Source organism: Papio anubis, chromosome 1, assembly GCF_008728515.1.
Source record: "Papio anubis isolate 15944 chromosome 1, Panubis1.0, whole genome shotgun sequence".
Lineage (NCBI taxonomy): Eukaryota > Metazoa > Chordata > Mammalia > Primates > Cercopithecidae > Papio > Papio anubis.
In genome coordinates, this window is record NC_044976.1 from 53,018,313 (window position 1) to 53,037,238 (window position 18,926).

Below are 18,926 nucleotides of genomic sequence, written 5' to 3' on the forward strand. Positions count from 1 at the left end.
GGCAAGGCCCCCGTTTTGGTTACACTGAGAGGCCCTCCACAGGAGGACTGCTTCGGCCCCAGGTGGCCAAGCTCAGAACAGCTGCTCTCTTTGTACATAAATTGCCCTTTTCTCCCCAGAGTTGCCAGGGCAGGATGAATTCAGGTGCCAGCCTCTGTGGGTGCCTGGAATGCCTAGCCCCCTCTGAATCCCTGGTTCTGGTGTGTGGAATGCACTCTACTTGCCAAGTGTCTCCTCCTCTGGGGATTCACTTCCTTCTTAGAAGGGATCACCACTGCGTTTTGTCAGGACCCTTCTAAGTTTGCCAGCTGAGCCTAGATCCCAAACATGACAATGATGGATGTTTTTCTTTTTCTTTTTTCTCTTTTTGAAACAGTTTTGCTCTTGTCGCCCAGGCTGGAGTGCAGTGGCGCGATCTCAGCTCACTGCAAGCTCTGCCTCTCTGGTTCAAGCAATTCTCCTGCCTCAGCCTCCCCAGTAGCTGGGATTACAGGCGCCTGCCACCACACCCGGCTAATTTTTTGTATGGTTAGTAGAGATGGGGTTTCACCATGGTTGCCAGGCTGGTCTCGAACTCCTGACCTCCGGTGATCCACGTGCCTCGGTCCCCCAAAATGCTGTGATTACAGGCGTGAGCCACCACGCCCAGCCTGATGGACGTTTTTCTGCGCGGCTCTTTTGAGACGGTGATCACACATTGTAGATTTCATATCATCTCTTACATAACAATACATACACGGGGGAGGGAGGGGTACCACCGTCTCTTACCAACCGCGTCTGCGTCTGCCAGCTCTAGTCTAGCTTCTCTCTGAGGAAAGACATGGGCGGTATGCATTTGTTTTGTGCTGTGCAAAACTATCCACTTTTTTCCCCCTTTCTATCAACACCCATGAGGGCAAGGACGGTGCATCCTGCTCAGAACGTCATCCCAGGACACAGTGCAGGGTCTGGCACATAGTAGGTGCTCAGTCAAGGTGTGAACGAATAGCAAATATCCCTTTGGAAGGCTGAGTGGCCGGCTCCGCATCGCAGAAGGCGGCTCAGGGGCGCTCCGCCCGGACCTTGCCTGGTGCGGCCGCCCGCGTTTCCGCCTGTGCCCAGCGCCCGGGGATTGACGCCTTGCGGGTGGGGAGCCTGGCGCCGGCGGGGCCCGGGCCTGTGTGATGTGCAGGCTGGGCAGCCCCGGGTGCCGCACCCGCGCCGGGGAGGGGCCGGGAGGGGCAGAGCCGTCCAGGAACTCTGCCGCGCCGCCGCCTCCGCGCCTCCCTTCAGCCTGCCCGCAGCTTCCCGCCTCCGGCTGTGCTCTGGGACGTCGCACTGGGCTTGTTTCTGAGCCCCTCCACGCGGACTCGCTCCCCCGACGCCCCCAGCGGGCTCCCTCGGCCTCTGCCCTGCACGCCGCCGGGGCGGAGCCTCCCATCCTTTGGGTAAGAGCCGCTTCCCTGCCCACCGCCGGGGAAGGGCCACGTTTCTTGGGCTCCTCCTCCGCTCCAGCACGCTGCCTGGGGAGATCAACCTGTAACCTGGCGCTGGTCTCCAGACAGACAGGTGCTGCCTTGCACGGTCTTGCTGTCAGGCTGGGGCATGAAGCACCCTGGGATTTACGCTGGGACGGGTCTCTCACTAGGGTTGGGGCGGGCTGGGGTCACCCGGCACGGCGCGCTGCAGAGGCTAGCTCCGGAGAGGACCTGGGGGCGCAAGACTCAGAGGCCAGAGGGTGCAGCCTCTGCTGACTCATCTGGGGACTGGACGGCTGGGAGGAGTGCTAGCCCCCGTTGTGAGCAATTCGAGAGCCAGTGCCAAATCCGGGAAGTCACTCTGGATCCAGAAGGCCAACTGGGCCAGCGAGGGGATTCCAGTCCCCAAAGGAGGAGGTGGTGAGAGAGGGAGAGGGAGGGCATATCTGAGGCCCCTAGGCAGGATGAGTTCAGGGCTGGGCCCCACAGCCTGCTCATCCATCCTGAATCTGGCCTCCCGGACTTGGCGTTCCCGCCCTCCATCCCCACCAGGCTGTGTCTTCTTTCCCCCTCCCCTGGCTTCTCACTGCTCTCCTTGCCCCAGCTTCTCCATAAAGAAACGTGGCTGTGAGGAGCGCCAGGCTTTGAAGCCAGGTCACCTCCACTTCCTCTAGTGCTGGTATCACTAACCCCTTCCTCTATCCTTCCTTCCTTTGTCCCCCTCCCCCACATTTATCCCACAACTTCCTTTATTCTGTCATGCCATGCCTAAGGGGCCGCTAGGAGGGGGCCAGGGGCAACTGGGAGTTTTTAGTTTGGAGAACAGGAGGGAATGAGAACGTTGTTGCGTCCACACATTCTCTTGAGCATGCATTTACATATGCATTTACTTCTTTTCACTCACACATACATTCCTTCATTCTTTTGCAGTTACTCATTCATTCATTTTCTGGACACTTACTGAGCCTCTACTATGTTCAAGGCCCTGAGTGTTCAGGCGGAGGGGCCAGGATACTCTGATGGGTCAGTCCCATCCCTGATGCTGGCTAGCTCAAGGTCAAAAAGGGGGAATTACCACAAATCAGTCCAATTTAAGAGAAAATGCTCCGAGAAAGGGCTGTGAAGTGTGTGTGTTGTGTGTGTGTGTGTCTGTGCGTGTGCACAGGCGTTGGGGCACATAGCGGGAGAATGTAATTCCACTTGGGAGGGGCCAAGAAGGCTTCCTGTAGGCAGTGGCATTTGAGCTGGCCTTGATGGTGGGCAGGGTTTAGATGTAGACTTATTAAATGGGCATCGGGGTGGAGGGAACAGAAGAAACAAAGGGCACTCCAGGGGTGTGAGGGAGCAGTGGGTACTTCTATTAATGGCATGAGGGGATCAGAAGAAAGAAGTCTGGACAGGGAGGCCAGGGCTGAGTGGAGGACAGGAGAGAGGAGCAGCCTTGTTCTGAGCAGCCCAGAGCCACAGTCATGGCAAGACCCTTCTGGCCCTTGTGTGTGTGTGGAGCTGTACGTTCTGGTAGGAACTGCAGGAGTTCGGCTAGGACAGTACTGTAAGTGGAAGTTGGTGTAGATGGTGTCAGAGGTCCCTCCTCCTCAGAGAGTCTGTGGTCCTGTCTGGGAAGGCCAAAGACCCAGGAGAGGGAATTCCTGGGAGTTTGGTTATTTATTCACTCATTCATTTCCTCTTTTGCCTTTAAACCCACTCATTCATTCATTTATTCTTCACTTAGTCACTAAACTCTTCCTCTGGGCAGGCCTTGTGCTGGAGACTCAGATGACTCAGAAGAGGTCCCTGCTCATGTGAGCTCCCAGTCTGGTGGGAGAGACAGACCCGTGCCTGACAGCGACAACCCAGAATCACTGTGGAATATAAGTGGAGATAATTTCATTGTGTTTTGTCACTGAGTGGGGAGGCAGAGTTAAGACATGGACCAGAAGAATTAATGCAGATGTTTGGCCTCCAGCCAGAAAGGCCTGATCTGTGGGGCCAGGTGAAGAAGGTTGTAGTCTGGGAAAATGAGTGTTTGAAAGAGAAAATCCTCTGGGTTCACAGGTGTGAAGAGGCAGGCTTTCTCTGGATGTGAGACTCCCCAGAGGCCCACTCAGGGACTGGGCCTTTGGGCTGAGGGCACCACAAGCTCCCCTCACACTAGAGATGAGCCTGCGGGATTTGGGAGCCCCTAGAGAATTTTTTGGCTGGTCAGCATAAGCTGTAAGCAGGTTGAGGAGGGTGGTGGTAAATCTGTGGGCTTTGGACTTAGGTCAGGGTTCAAGTCCCGATGTTCCCTACCCATTGATGTGACTTTGGACAAATGACTTAATACTCTTTGCCTCCATTTTTTCCTCTACAGGAAAATAATAATCATAGTATCTTCCTTTTAGGGTGAGGCCTAAAGGCAATAACATACACGATGTGCTTGCACAGTGCTGGGCATTGAAAAGGGCTGTAATGACAGGGTTATAATGACAGTGACTATGATGATGACAGTGACATACCATCAAGTGCTGCCTTTAAAATCTCTGGGCCTTGGCTGGGCATAGTGGCTCATGCCTGTAATCCCAGCACTTTGGGAGGCCGAGGTGGGCAAATCACTGAGGTCAGGAGTTCGAGAACAGCCTGGCCAACATGGTGAAATCCCATCTCTGCTAAAAAATATTAAAAAACAAAATTAGCCAGGCCTGGTGGCACGTGCCTGCAACCCCAGCTACTCAGGAGCCTGAGGCAGGAGGATCGCTTGAACCCAGGAGGTGGAGGTTGCAGTGAGCTGAGATTGTGCCACTGCACTCCAGCCTGGGTGACAGAGTGAGACTCTGTCAAAAAAAGAAAAGGAAAGAAAAAAAAATCTCTGGGCCTCATTGTCCCCGTGTGTAAAATGGGAGGGCTGACCTAGCTCGCCAGTTCTCCAAGCGCGGTCCCTGGATCAGTGGCATTGGCATCCTTTGGGATCTTGTTAGAAACACAAATTCTTGGGTGCTACTTCAGTTCTACGGAATCAAAAACTGTGGGGACAGGGCCCAGCAATCTGTATTTTAACAAGCCCTCCAGGTGATTCTGGTGCAGGCTAGAGTTTGAGAACCACAGACCTCTTCTTGATCCACTGTTCCGGACTGTGATCCAACCATGTGTGTTTCATGCCTCTTGCACAGAGTGTCCGAGTCTGCAGTGTGGTGGGGAGGGGCACAGAGATGGGTAAGATGTGGTCCAAGCCCTTGGGAGGTTCCTGGAGGAGTTGGAAAGGAGTGAATATACCCATGGGAACATTCACTGGAGTAACAGACTGCACAGAGCTGTTGCGGTGACACAGCAGTGAGCTCTGTAATAGACAGCGGAGAGAGAAGAGGGAACTTCGTGGGCTGCAGGGGGCCCTGTTGAAAGATCTAGCTCTCTGCTGCTTGTTCCTGACACTAAGATTGATTCAGCCTTTCTGGAAGTCCTCTTGTTAGTCTAACGGAAGCCCCTCTCATTTCATACCTTGCTGTGTGGGGGGTGGACAGGGCTCTGGACTTGAGTTCAGGAGTGTGATTCTAGCCAACTTCCTCACTGTGTGTCTTTGGGAGGCTCACTTTCCTCCGGACCTCAGTTTAGCCATATGTAAGATGTGGGGGTGAGCCAAATCCAGTGAGTGTGAGGCATTGCAGTTGTCTGGGGAGAGGGTAGGCTTGGGGGCCAGGAGCTCTCTGGGTTTTCCTTCCTCCTGCTGCAGAGGGAGGATTCTGAAATTGCCCTGGCTGCCTGTCAAGCTATCTTGGGGACCCAGTAAGATGAACTGTCCCCTCTTTGGGCTGGTTTCCTTACCATCCAGGGAAGTCTCATGATACCTGTCCAGTCTACCTCACGTGGCTTTCCTCATGTCGAGTGTACTCATCATTCCATCATTCTCAGAGGCTCCTTGATGCCTAAACCCCAACGTCTGGCATTCGAACCCTCCATGACAGGTTCCCAGCTTTCCTGCAAGGCGATGCTCCTCACAGCCTGTGACTGCCTCCTGTTCTGTGCCTGTCAGGCCTTCCACCTCACCCCTCTTCTTAGCCTATCCAAGCCCATTCAGTCTTCAGGCCAGGTCTAGCACTACATCCTCCAGGAAGCCTCCAGGATTGCCCCAATCCTCAGGGCCATCCATGGGCCATCTTGCAGTCTTTTAAGGTGTGACTTTAATTTCTCATTTGTAGACACGGAATGGCTGACCACTGACAAGCTGTTTGAGGGCAAGGCCTGAGCTCATGGGGATGAACATTATTAAAGTCCTTGACTTATGGAGCAGGGAGGCCCAGAGAAAGGAGGGAACTTGCTCAGAGTCACGTGGTACATTAGTGAAAGAAGGAGAACCCAGGCCTCTTAGGCAAGACAGGCCCGGAGGAGGCATGATTAGATCTGTGGTGAATGAGCGAGAGGCCCTGAGGATGGAAGGAAGGCTGTGGCCTTGGAATCCAGCTGGGCTGTCTCAGCTGGGCTGTGCACTCACTGGCTGTGCCACCTGGGGCATGTTACCTACCCTTCCTAAGGAATCTTGCCAGTGGGGTTGGAGGAGGACCAGTCCAAGGCCTGGCACACGGCAGGTGCTTGGTTATTACGGGGTGCATGCTATTACTTTCCATGTACTTGTCCATCCCAGCCCCCATGCCTGAATCCTTTCCCTGCCCCCCTCCCCACCCCTCACTTCCCTTAGCCACCAAGCACTCATTGTCCTGTCCTTAGTCCAACGTGAGTGTCAAGACCTCCTGATCAATCCTGTGGGCAGAAGTCAGAGAGAGAAGGGAAAACGCTGGTGGTCTCTCAGTTGGTGGTGGCTAGAGAGAAACTGGAGTGGGTGTCCCAAGGGGCTGAAGCCTGCATGGCCGCTGGGGTGGAATTTGGCAGATGCCACTTTTAGAAAAGTCACACTGCCTATTTAAAGGAAGTGAGGGGTGTGTCCTGTCCCCAAACAGCAACTGCTGGATGCCTGCGGCCTGGAGCTGAGAAGCTGGTGGGCAGCGCTCCCGGGGTGAAGAATCCTAGCAGGTGGGTCTGGTATCTCTCCGGGAGGTTGCTGGCAGCTCCCTGGCCTCCTGCCACCTTCCAGCCTGACCCCTTGTGGATGGATGGAAGCCTCATGGCTGTTTTGCCCATCTGCTGGCTGGGATGAGGGACCTGGACGCCCCGGCCAGCCCCCTTCCCTGGGAGTGATCACAGAGCCAAGAGACACTGTTGGCAGGATGATGGGCTTTGGGACTGGGGGTGCCTGGAGTTTGACTGGGGCTGGGTGCCCAGTGGGCGGGCACAGGCTCCTTGACGTGTCTGTGGCCTAGCTGGCAGCCCCGTCCTTCTTCTCCGCTAGGCGGGCACTGGAGCTTTCTGTGCAGGGCTCCTAGGAGAAGGGGGGCCAAGGGCAGTCTGAAGAGAGGCGGGACGCGGGGTGATCACAGCTGGCTCTGGTGGGCGGGCAGGAGCTGGGGAGGAGGAGCAGGAGAGGCCCACAGGCTTCATTTGGAGCGGGGCCTGGCTGTTGCTCAGGTGACCAGCTTTTGTCTCTGGGAGGGTGCTGCTTTCCCCGGCCACCCGGCGCGATGATCCAGAATGTCGGAAATCACCTGCGACGGGTATGGAGGGTGGGCTGGGGCAGCGGGAGGGCTCTGGAGGCTGGGCACCCAGAAAGAGATTGACGTTTCCATTTTAACTCATACGCTCTGCATCTCCTCACACTCTCCACGGGCCATTTTCTAGCTCTTTTGGAAGGAGAAATCGCAGAGCCCCTGGGCTGGTTTATTATCAGCAGCAGTCTCCAAACAGGCCCCAGGGGCTGTCAGATCCCCTACGGGCTGGCTGTGCTCAGTGGAATCACCTTCAGCAAGTGTTGGCCTCTGGAATTCTATTTGGTGGGCGTATGTTTCTCCCTGCAGAGTTCTGTACATGTTTCTGGGGGACATCTGAGCTCCATGGCCTTGCAGTGCTTCATGCTCAGAGCTCAGGACCCCCAAAGCCACAGAGCTGGTGGGAGAGACAGGGTGTGAGGTATGTGTGGGAGTGAGTATGTGTGGTGGGGTGAGGTGGGCGTTCTCGGGGAGTGGAACCTCTTTGGGAGAGCAAGCACAGGATCACATGAGGGCTGCGGAAAGCTGTCCTGCAAAGTGACCTTGAAGAGAACTTTTCTCTGCACTTTGGAGCTGAGATTAGGTGCGGAGGCACATGGCAGACCTAAGTGCCCAGCAGCGCCTGGCAGTGGATGGAGTGTATGGAGATGGGCTCAGGACAGACTGGCAGAGGTTGTAATGGGTGTAGTGTGGCTGACCTCTGAGGATATTTCCAGGAAAAGCCTTTTTTTTTAAAGGGGCTGGAACAAATAAATGTCTTATCCGTCCCCTCCCTCCATCTGCACAGCCACTGCAGAACTCAGCATCCGCACCGGACCCTGTGCATCTTGTCTCCCCTGGCTGCCCTGTCCCATGTCAGCCCCTTTCAGTCCACTCTCCACACTGGAGGGATGCTTCTAAAAGGTAAATGTGCTGACTCCTCACCTGCTCAGACAGCTACCTGAGGATGATTTTCACATTCCTTACTTGAGACAAAGGGATATTGGCACTCTGGCCCCTGCCCACACCTCCATTTTCCTTCCACCATCCCTACCCCTCTGTTGTCTCTGCCTCAGCCATATCGAGCTGCTCTCCGCGGCCTCGGTGTCCCACCTTTGTTCTCTCCTCCGGGATGTTGTACTTGCTGTGTCTTCTGCTGGAGCTACCCCCAGCCTTACTGCATCTCCCCAAACTTGTCTCCCTGGCAATTTCCTTCTGAGTCCTCAGATCTCAGCTCAGGTGCTGCCTCCTCTGGAAGTCCTTCCCAGATTTCTCATGGCACCACGAGCCTCTGCGTTAACTCGTTTTCACACTGGATTGTGTGCTAGACTGGCACATACATCCCTCCCACCAGCCAGGGAGCAACACAAGGCTGCTCTTGGTGTACCCAGCACAGGGATGGGTGTGGCCAGAGGCCAGGGAATGCTTAATGAATGAACGGGGACAGGCAGCTTTTCAGCAGTGAGGCCAAGGTTGGGATCTGAGTAGCAGGGCCGCTTGCTCTTGTCATCTGAGTGCAGGGCAGAGTGTCTCCCAGGTGGGAGGGGCTGCTCATATCTTCTCCTATGCCTTGTTGTATTTAACCCTTTATGACTTTTTCCTTCATCAGTAAATGGGGGCAAGGCGCTGGGGAAGAGACATATCATTATCACTGTTTTACAGAGATAACAATGGTAACCAATCTTCACATAGCTTTTTTGCATATATGAACTCATTCAGTTCTCTATGAGGTAGGTGCAGTTATCATCCCCGTATCCCAGATAAGGAATCTCACAGAGGGTAAGTGACTTGCTCAAGATCACACTGGTAGGAAGTGGCAGAGCTGGGATCTGAACCCAGGGCCCCGGAGTCTGAGCTCTTAAGGAATCTGAGGCTCAGCCAGAGGAAGGCGCAGATGTGGGATTCCAACCCACATGTCCCGACTCTGAGCCCAGCTGGCATTCAGCTTCCTTGCACTGCCTCTATTGAGTCTGGGGGTGGAGGTGGGTGTTGGGGGTGGAAGTTGGGCTCTTGAGGACACAGGTGGCCTCCTGTCAGCTAAGAACACTCTGGCCTTGATTGCCACCTCTGCACCACTGCCTGGATGGTGGATCTCTTTGGATTTCTCTTGAATTCCCTTAGTTCCTCTGGAATACAAGAGGGTTTGGGAACATTTTCTGGCTTGGTGCCAAAGCTGTTTTTAATGAAAAGCAAACAAGCAAACAAATAAACAATCCCTGGCCAGGCATGGTGGCTCACACCTGTCATCCTAGCACTTTGGGAGGCTGAGGCAGGTGAATTGCTTGAGCTCAGGAGTTTGAGACCAGCCTGGCCAACATGGTGAAATCCCATCTCTACCAAAAATACAAAAAAAAAAAAAAAAAACAAAAAACTGGGCACGGTGGCACGTACCTACGGACCCAGCTACTCGGGAGGCTGAGGTGGGAGGATCATTTGAGCCCGCCTGGGAGGTGGAGGCTGCAGTGAACCAAGACCATGCTACTGTACTCTAGCCTGGATGACAGAGTGAGATCCTGTCTCAAAACAAAAACAAAAACAAACAAAAAGCCCCACCAAGCCGGGCATGGTGACTCATGCCTGTAATCTCAGCACTTTGGGAGGCCGAGACGGGTGGATCACTTGAGGCCAGGAATTTGAGACCAGCCTGGCCAACATGGTGAAACCCTGTCTCTACCAAAAATACAAAAATTAGCTGGGCATGGTGGCGCGCTCCTATAGTCCCAGCTACTCGGGACACTGAGGCAGGAGAATCGCTTGAACCCAGGAGGCAGAGGTTGCAGTGAACCGAGATCGCACCACTGCACTCCAGCCTGGGCAACAGAGTGGTCTCAAAACAACAACAACAATAACAGCAACAAACTCACCAAACTGTCTTTAATAGGGACTAAACTGGAAACAGAAGAGGGGGTGTCAGATAATCCACAAACTCCACTTTGCATGGTTGGGGGCCATTTTCAGTGTCCTGTGGCACTGTAGACAGAGTCAGCATTGGAGTTCGAGGGCTCTGGTCCCTACTCGTCCCTGGGTACCCAGCAAGTGAGTGGGTGACTGAATGAAGTGGCCAGCCTGCTGCCATGCTCGGGGCTGGGAGAACTGCTGAGTGCCAGTGTGGTGGTGCCAGAAAGGTCTCCCTGTCCTGCTTCAATCCTTGCCTCTCCACGTGGAGAACTCTTTTCCTTTCCCTATCCAAGACGTCAGTCTACACTGGGCACTGAGTCTCACATTTCTGGGCTAGCAGGGACGCACTGGTGCCCTTGTAGGAGGTGGGCAGGGGTCCTGGGAGGTCTGGGAGCCTCTGCCCAGCCTCAGGTCTAGCCTGGCCCAGGTCAGCTCTCAGTGGGGTTCAGAAGCTTTTTTCACTCCAGAAATGGTGATGGGGCTGGTTGTTTTTGTTTTTGGTTTAAGACGGAGTCTCACTCTGTCACCCAGGCTGGAGTGTGGTGGTGCAATCTTGGCTCACTGCAGCCTCCGCCTCCCAGATTCAAGGGATTCTCCTGCCTAGCCTCCCGAGTAGCCTCCCGAGTAGCTGGGATTACAGGTGCCCACCACTATGCCTGGCTAATTTTTGTATTAACCTCCAACCGCACAATGCAATCCTACTGCTTTACCTTGAACCTGAGGACAGCTGGAGAGCTCCCCACAACCTCCTCAGCTTCATAAGGGGTCTAACTCAGAGTGTGGGGAGGTTCAGGGCACAATGATTGGATGTTCACCCCACTGCTCACTGTGTGATCTTTGGCCAGGGGTTCCTCTCTCTAGTCCTTAGGGTGCTGGGTGATCCCTGAGGTCCTCGCCAGCCTGGACATCCTGGGGCTGTGAAATGTTTGTGAAGGGTTTGTCTGCCACCATGAGGTTGATCCTGACAGTGAGAGGCAGGGTCCCGTCTCTCCTGAGGACCCTACTCTGTGTTGGAGATGGGGAGACCTTAGACATAAAATGATGGACCTATCATATACAAGGAGTCCCAAAACTGCTGAATGAATGAGTGACCACGGGTGCTCAGAAGCAGATTGAGTTGGTCCCAGAAGGCTTCCTGGAGGAAGAGGTGAGACTTGAAAGTGTAGCATCAGTCTGTTCAGGAGCCATATGTGAACCCCAGGCTCAGCTATGGGCAGACACTCTTAGTGTTTTTTTTTTTTTTTGGAGACAGAGTCTCACTCTGTCGCCCAGGCTGGAGGGCTGGAGTACAGTGGTGCCATCTCAGCTAACTGCAACCTCCGCCTCCCTGGTTCAAGCGATTCTCATGCCTCAGCCTCCTGAGTAGCTGGGACTATGGTGGGTGCCATCACACCTGGCTAATTTTTTGTGTTTTTAGTAGAGATGGGGTTTCACCATGTTGGCCAGGCTGGTCTCGAACTCCTGACCTCAGGTGATCCGCCCGCCTTGGCCTCCCAAAGTGCTGGGATTACAGGTGTGAGCCACCATGCCCGGCCCACTCTTAGTGTTCTTAATTTATTTAGAGAACTCTTTTTTTTTTCTCTCCAAAATGTTATTTTAATATGCATAGCATAAGCGAATGATTACCTCATTTAAAAAAAAAATTAAAATGGGCCAGGCATGGTGGCTCATGCCTATAATCCCAACACTTTGGGAGGCCGAGGCAGGTGGATTACTTGAGGTCAGGAGTTTGAGACCAGCCTGACCAACATGGAGAAACTCCATCTCTATTAAAAATACAAAAATAAGCAGGATATGCTCAGTTGAACCTGGGAGGTGGAGGTTGCAGTAAGCTGAGATTGCGCCACCGCACTCCAGGCTGGGTGACAGAACAAGACTTTGTCTCAAAAAAATTTTTTTTTTAAATAAATGGACAGATAACAATCTATGTTTTTATCATGTACAAATGATGTTTTGAAGTATATATACATTATGTAATGATTAAACCTAATAGATGCATTACCTCACATCGTTTTCATTTTTTTGGTGATAGTGCAGAACATCTACTCTACATTTTTCAAGAATACAATATGTTGTAATTAACTACATCACCTTACTGTATAATAGGTCTCTTGAAATTTATTCCTCCTAAGTGTAATTATGCATCCTCTGACCAAGATCTCTCCATCCCCGCTAACAACCCCTGCCTCTGATAAGCAGCATTATACTCTATTTCCATGAAATCAACTTTTTAAGATTCACATCTGAGTGAGGTCATGTGGTATTTGTCTTTCTGTGCCTGGCCTTTATTTCACTTAACATAACATACTCTGGGAGGCGGCTCATGCCCATAATCCCAGTACTTCGGGAGGCTGAGATGGGCGGATTGCTTGAGTGCAGGACTTCGAGGCCAGCCTGGACAACATGGCAAAACCCGATCTCTACAAAAACCACAAAAATTGCCCGGTGTGGTGGCATGCGCCTCTAGTCCCAGCTACTTGGGATGCTGAGGTGGGAGGATGGCTTGAGCCTGGCAGGTGGAGGTTGTTGTGAGCTGAAGTTACTGCATTCCAGCCTGGGCAACAGAGCCAGACCCTGTCACACACAAGAACAAAACAAAACAAAAGAAAACAAACAAACAAAAAACCCACCATAACATACTCCAGGTTCATCCATGTAGTTGCAAATGGCAGGATTTTATTTTATTTTTATGGCTGAATAGTATTCCATTGTGTGTGTGTGTGTGTGTGTGTGTGTGTACATACATACATACATACATATATATATATATATATATATTTTTTTTTTTTTTCTTTTTTGAGATGGAGTCTGGCTCTGTCACCCAGGCTGGAATACAGTGGTGCAATTGTGGCTCACTGCAGCCTTGAGCTCCTGGGCTCAAGCAAGCCTCCTGCCTCAGCCGCCTGAGTAGCTGTGTGTTAGAGGTATGCACCACTATGCCCAGCTAATTTTTTTTTTTTAAGTTTTTGTAGAGATGGGTTCTCTCTATGTTGACCAGGCTGGTCTTGAACTCCTGGCCTCAAGCTATCCTCTCCCCTTGGCTTCCCAAAGTGTTGGGATTGCAGGTTTGAGCCACCACACCCGGCTTTATACTACATTTAAAAAATTCATTCATCCACTGGTGGACCCTTAGTTGGTTCTGTATCTTGGCTATTGTGAAGAGTGCTGCAATAAACATGGGAGTGCAGGTATCTCTTCAACATACTGATTTCATTTCCTTTGGCTATATACCCAGTAGTGGGACTGCTGGATCATATGGTAATTCTATTTTTAACTTTTTGAGGAACCTCCGTACTGTTTTCCATAATGGCTGTACCAATTTACACTCCCATCAACAGTGTCAAAGGGTTGCCTTTTCCCCGAATCCTTGCCAACACATATTGTCTTCTGTTTTTGTTTGTTTGTTTGTTGTTTTTTGAGATGGAGTCTCGCTCTGTCTCCCAGGCTGGAGTGTAGTGGCGCAATCTTGGCTCATTGCAACTGCTGCCTCCCGGGTTCAAGTGATTCTCCTGCCTCAGCCTCCCAAGTAGCTGGGATTACAGACATTGTGACACCACGCCTGGCTAATTTTTTGTATTTTCAGTAGAGAAGGGGTTTCACCATGTCGGTCAGGCTGGTCCTGAACTCCTGACCTCGTGATCCACCTGCCTTGGCCTCCAAAAGTGCTGGGATTACAGGCTTGAGCCACCACTCCCGGCTCTGGTTTTTTGATAGTAGCCATTCTGACAGGTGTGAGATGCTATTTCATTATGGTTTTGATTTGCATTTCCACGATGATTAGTGATGTTGAGCGTTTTTTTCATATACCTGGTGGACATTTGTGTATCTTCCTTTGAGAAATGCCTATTCAGGTCTTTCGCCCATTTTAGTTTTTTGTTGTTGTTGTTGCTATTGAGTTGTTTTACTTCTTTGTATATTTTGGGTGTTAATCCCTTGTCAGATGTATAGTTTGTAAATATTTTCTCCCATTCTGTAGGTTGTCTCTTAACTCTGTTGATTGGTTCCTTTGCTGTGCAGAATTATTTTAGTATAAAGAAATCACATATATTTTTGCTTTTGTTGCCTGTGCTTTTGACACCTTATCCAAAAAATTCTTACCTAGCACAATGTCATGAACTGTTTCCCCTATGTTTTCTTCCAGTAATTTTGTAGTTTGGGGGTCGTACATTTAAGTCTTTAATTCATTTTGAGTTTTAATTTTTTATTTCTTATTTATTTTTTTGAGATGGAGTCTCGCTCTGTCGCCCAGGCTGGAGTGCAGTGGCATGATCTCGGCTCACTGCAACCTCTGCCTCCCAAGTTCAAGCGATTCTCCTGCTGCCTCATCCTCCCGAGTAGCTGGGATCACAGGCACATGCCACCACACCTAGCTAACTTTTGTATTTTTAGTAGAAATGGGATTTCACCATGTTGGCCAGCCTAGTCTCGAAGTCTTGACTGAGTGATCTGCCTGCCTCAGCCTCCCAAAGTGCTGAGATTACAGGGTGAGCCACCACGCCTGGCCTGAGTTGATTTTTTATACAGTGAGAGATAAGGGTTTGATTTCAGTTCTTGATTTCATTTCATTTGATTTTTTACATGTGGGTGTCCAGTTTTCCCAACATCAATTGTTGAATAGACTGTCCCTTCCCCAGTGTGTGTTCTGGCACCTTTGTTGAAAATCAGTTGGCTGTAAATGTGTAGATTTATTTTGGAGCTCTCTATTCTGTTCTATTGATCTATATGTCTGTCGATTAATGTAGCTTTGTAGTATATTTTGAAATCAGGTAGTATAGTATGATGCCTTTGGCTCTGTTCTTTTTGCTCAAGATTGCTTTGGCTATCTGGGGTCTTTTGTGGTTTCATATGAATTTTAGACTTGTTTTTTCTATTTCTGGGAAGAATGTCATTGGCGTTTTGATAGGGATTGCATTGAATCTGTAGATTGCTTTGAGTAGTATGGACATTTTAACATTAATTCTTCCAATCCATGAATGTGGAATCTTTTCATTTATATCTTCTTCAATTTCTTTCATTAATGTTTTATAGTTTTCATTGTAGAGATCTTTTTTTTTTTTTTTTTGAGATGGAGTCTCACTCTGTCACCCAGGCAATCTTGGCTCACTGCAACCTTTGCCTCCTGGGCTCAAGTGATTATCCTGCCTCAACCCCCCGAGTAGCTGAGATTACAGGTGTGTGCCACCATGCCTGGCTAATTTTTGTATTTTTAGTAGAGACAGGGTTTCACCATATTGGCCAGGCTGGTCTCGAACTCCTGACCTTAGGTGATCCACCCACCTCAGCCTCCCAAAGTGCAGGGATTTCAGACGTGAGCCACAGTACCTGGCCTTCACTGTAGAGATCTTTCATCTCCTTTATTTAGTTTTTAAGAGACAGTGTTTCCCTCTGTTGTCCAGGTTGGAGTACAGTGGTCTGATCATAGCTCACTGCAGCTATGAATTCCTGGGCTCAAATGATACTCCTGCCTCAGCCTCCCAAGTAGTTGAGACTACAGGCATGTGCCACCACAACTGGCTGATTTTTTTTTTTATTTAAAAAAATTTAAAAAAATGTATACTTAGGCCGGTGGTGGTGGCTGACGCCTGTAATCCTGGCACTTTGGGAGGCCTAGGCGGGTGGATCACAAGGTCAGGAGTTTGAGACCAGTCTGGTCAACATGGTGAAATCCTGTCTCTACTAAAAATACAAAAATTAGCCGGGCATGGTGGTGCGTGCCTGTAATCCCAGCTACTCAGGAGGCTGAGGCAGGAGAATTGCTTGAACCCGGGAGGCGGAGGTTGCAGTGAGCCGAGATCGCGCCACTGCACTTTAGCCTGGGTGACAGAGCAATACTCTGTCTCAAAAAAAAAAAGAAAAAAAAGAAAATTAGAATTCTTTATCTACCCATGTGAGCACTGAAAAAAAAATTTTTTTTAAAGAGATGGAGTTTTGTATGTTGCCCAGGCTAGTCTCATACTCTTGGGCTCAGCAATCCTCCCACCTCAGCCTCCTGAGTAGCTGGAATTACAGGCATGAGCCACCACTCCTGGCTTTTTACCTCTTTGGTTAAACTTACTCTCAGGTATTTTATTTTATTTCATTTTATTTTATTTTTGGTAGCTATTGTCAATGGGATTATTTTCTAGATTTTCTTTTTTAGATAGTTTGCTATTAGTATATAGAAAGACTACTGGCCGGGCGTGGTGGCTCAAGCCTGTAATCCCAGCACTTTGGGAGGCCAAGACGGGCGGATCATGAGGTCAGGAGATCGAGACCATCCTGGCTAACACAGTGAAACCCCGTCTCTACTAAAAAATACAAAGAACTAGCCGGGCGAGGTGGTGGGCACCTGCAGTCCCAGCTGCTCAGGAGGCTGAGGCAGGAGAATGGCATAAACCTGGGAGGCGGAGCTTGCAGTGAGCTGAGATCCAGCCACTGCACTCCAGTCTAGGCGACAGAGCGAGACTCCATCTCAAAAAAAAAAAAAAAAAAAAAACAAAGACTACTGACTTTTTTGTATGTTGATTTTGATCCTGAAACTTTATTGAATTTATTATTCCTACCAGTGTTTTAGTGGAGGATTTAGGGTTTTCTGTGTATAGGATTATGACATCTGCAAACAGGGACAATTTAAATTCCTGCTTTCCAATTTGGATGCCCTTTATTTCTCTCTCTTGCCTAATTGCTCTGGCTAGGACTTCCAGTATTATGCTGGATATAAGTGGTGAAAGTGGGCATCTTTGTTTTATTCCACATCTGAGATGAAAAGCTTCCAACTTTTCCCTGTTCAGTGGAGGACTCTTCTTCATCCTTCAAAAGCCAGCTCAGCTATCATTTCCCCTTTGAATCCTCATCTTGCCTGTCCCTATAGTTGATGACGTCTCCTCAGGATGGTGTACACGCTTCACTTGTTCCCTCCACAGGTACTTACTGTACCGGGGGATTAATAGGTAGCAGGTGCCGGGTATGCTGTGGCCGATGATGCAGCCTGTCTCCTGGAGCTGACAGCTAGTGCAGCGGAGATAGGGAGAAGGTATTCAAATAAACAATGCTGAAAATCTGCAATAAATGCTGTGAATAGTAGTAATAAGAGTAAATGCCATACAAGTGCTAGCTGTATGCCATGCCTGCATTAACTCATTATTCCTTATAACAACTCTGTGAAGTAGATAATTGTGTCTGTGTTAAAGGTGAAACTGAGACAGACAGGTTAAGTAAGTTGCCTGAGGTCGCACAGCTAGTAAGTAGCATTGCTGGGATTAAATTGAGACTGTCTGGAGAACAGGGAACTGTGAGAGAATGATGAGGGGGCCAGCGGGGAGCTCTCTGAGCAGACGACAGCTGAGCAGAAACCTAGCAGCTGAGAAGGCAGCCTCGGGACGATCTGGGGGAAGAGCATTCCAGGCAAGGGGAACAGCATCCATTTGCAAGCTCCACGGTTGGGGCGAGCTTGGTGCATCTGATCAACTGAATAGGGGCCCAGCAGCCCCTGCTGCTGACTCCTCACTCCACTTGGAGTGGAGGAAGCAAAGGGAACAGTTGGAAGAGGCTGAGGGGAGGCTTCCAGGACCTGCAGGCTGGGGGTCCAGGCCTCGTAGGCTAAGTTTGGGCTTTTGAGCACTGTGAGTCATGTTGTCCTGCCTACCTGACTGTGAGAGCCATGAGGGCTCTCTGGTCCCCAGGCCTAGTGCCAAGGTATGCAGTCCCTGCATGCTGGGCTCAGCGACCCAGGGAAACACATCATCGTGGTTCCTCTTCTCTGTATGGCCAGCACCTTGAAGGTCTCAGCTGCCTCCCCATTCACCCTGACTCCTCACAACAGGGAGGTGGGTGAAAGGCTCAGCCCCTGTGAGAGGTGAGGCACAGAGAAGTGAGGTGATGTGCCTGGGCTCACACACCTGGCGAGAGACCCAGAGCTCTCATCTGCTAGACTGGGTCCCCCTTTCCAGCCCTTGTCTTGGCTAGGGGGCATCTGGAACTTCTGTGCACCCAGAATGTGGCCTCACTGTTACATGTGGACCCACCCCATCCCAGCCTCCTCTGCCCACCCTCGCACACTGACAGTGTAGATTGAGGGCCCCAGGCTGAGCTGACCCCACCCCACATACCTCAGCGTCGAGGGAGGCTGCCCACTGCCCCTCACCTGTGCCTGGGCTGGAGCGGGGCCAAGCTGGCATCCCGGGAGCCTTCGGAGAGCTGCTCGTCACTCAGCCTGACGATGAAAAGGGTGCTGCCTTAGAGGCAGTAACTCACCTCATCTCTGTGGGCATCAGTTTCCTAATATGAACCAGTTCTCTTCCTGCAGATCATGCCAAATTGTTGGCAGGATTAGAGATGTTGGAAAAATGGAGAACTCGGCACATAATTGGCCATGGTGAATATTTTTTCTTTCTTTCTTTCTTTCTTTTTTTTCCATCTCATGTGAACCTCAGTTTTCTCAGTGGTTCAATGGCAGGGTCAGTTGGTCAGATGAGATGGTGAAAGCAAACTTTTCTGTTGCGGACCTACTAAGTGTTGGGCATATTTAAACTTCCCAACAGCTTTGCAAGGCTTCTGGTATTTATCTGGCTTTACTGGTTAGAAAACCAAGGCTCTAGTATTGAGCTACTGTGATCTAATTAGAGAATTCAAAGCCTTGTCTGACCCCACGCCCCAGCTGGGCAGGGGCCCTGGGTGCTGAAGCTCCTCTCCTTGTCCTGGGCTGACCTGGCTGAGCCAAGGAACTGACACCTCTGCCTTATGCCTGCTCTGTCTCGTGGCTCCAGGGACAGATGGTGCTGCTGGTTGGGTCCTCTGCCAGCTCCCTGGCTGCAGGCCTGTGTGCTCCTGCCATTCCCAGGGGCAGCCTTGCAGGTTGGAGGTGACATTGGGGCAGTGACGGACTGGGGCAGACCAGAGTCTGACACTCTGGGGACACAGGGATGAGCCAGACTAGACCTGTCCTCAGATGCCCTCAGGTTGATGGAGAGACAGAGGGAGATACAAACCTACTATGGCAGCACAGCACGGCCAGGATGTGACAGAGGGAAGCACCAAGATAGCC

The 18,926-nt window shown here is 50.9% G+C and overlaps 1 protein-coding gene across 4 annotated transcripts in view; it reads left to right on the forward strand.

Annotated features, from left to right (window-relative positions):
- The first annotated feature begins 1,148 nt into the window (after window positions 1-1,148).
- ACOT11 (acyl-CoA thioesterase 11) overlaps window positions 1,149-18,926 on the forward strand; it is a 65,555-nt gene continuing 47,777 nt past the window's right edge. The window contains exon 1 of one of the 4 annotated variants that reach the window (XM_031669163.1): window positions 1,149-1,427. In XM_031669163.1, coding sequence (XP_031525023.1) covers window positions 1,164-1,427 — 264 coding nt within the window. In that variant the 5' untranslated portion in view covers window positions 1,149-1,163. Of the gene's footprint in view, window positions 1,428-6,436; window positions 6,459-6,827; window positions 7,037-7,072; window positions 7,931-18,926 lie in introns of those variants that run through there. The other 3 variants (XM_031669185.1, XM_003891935.3, XM_017961719.3) reach the window with 3 other exon arrangements.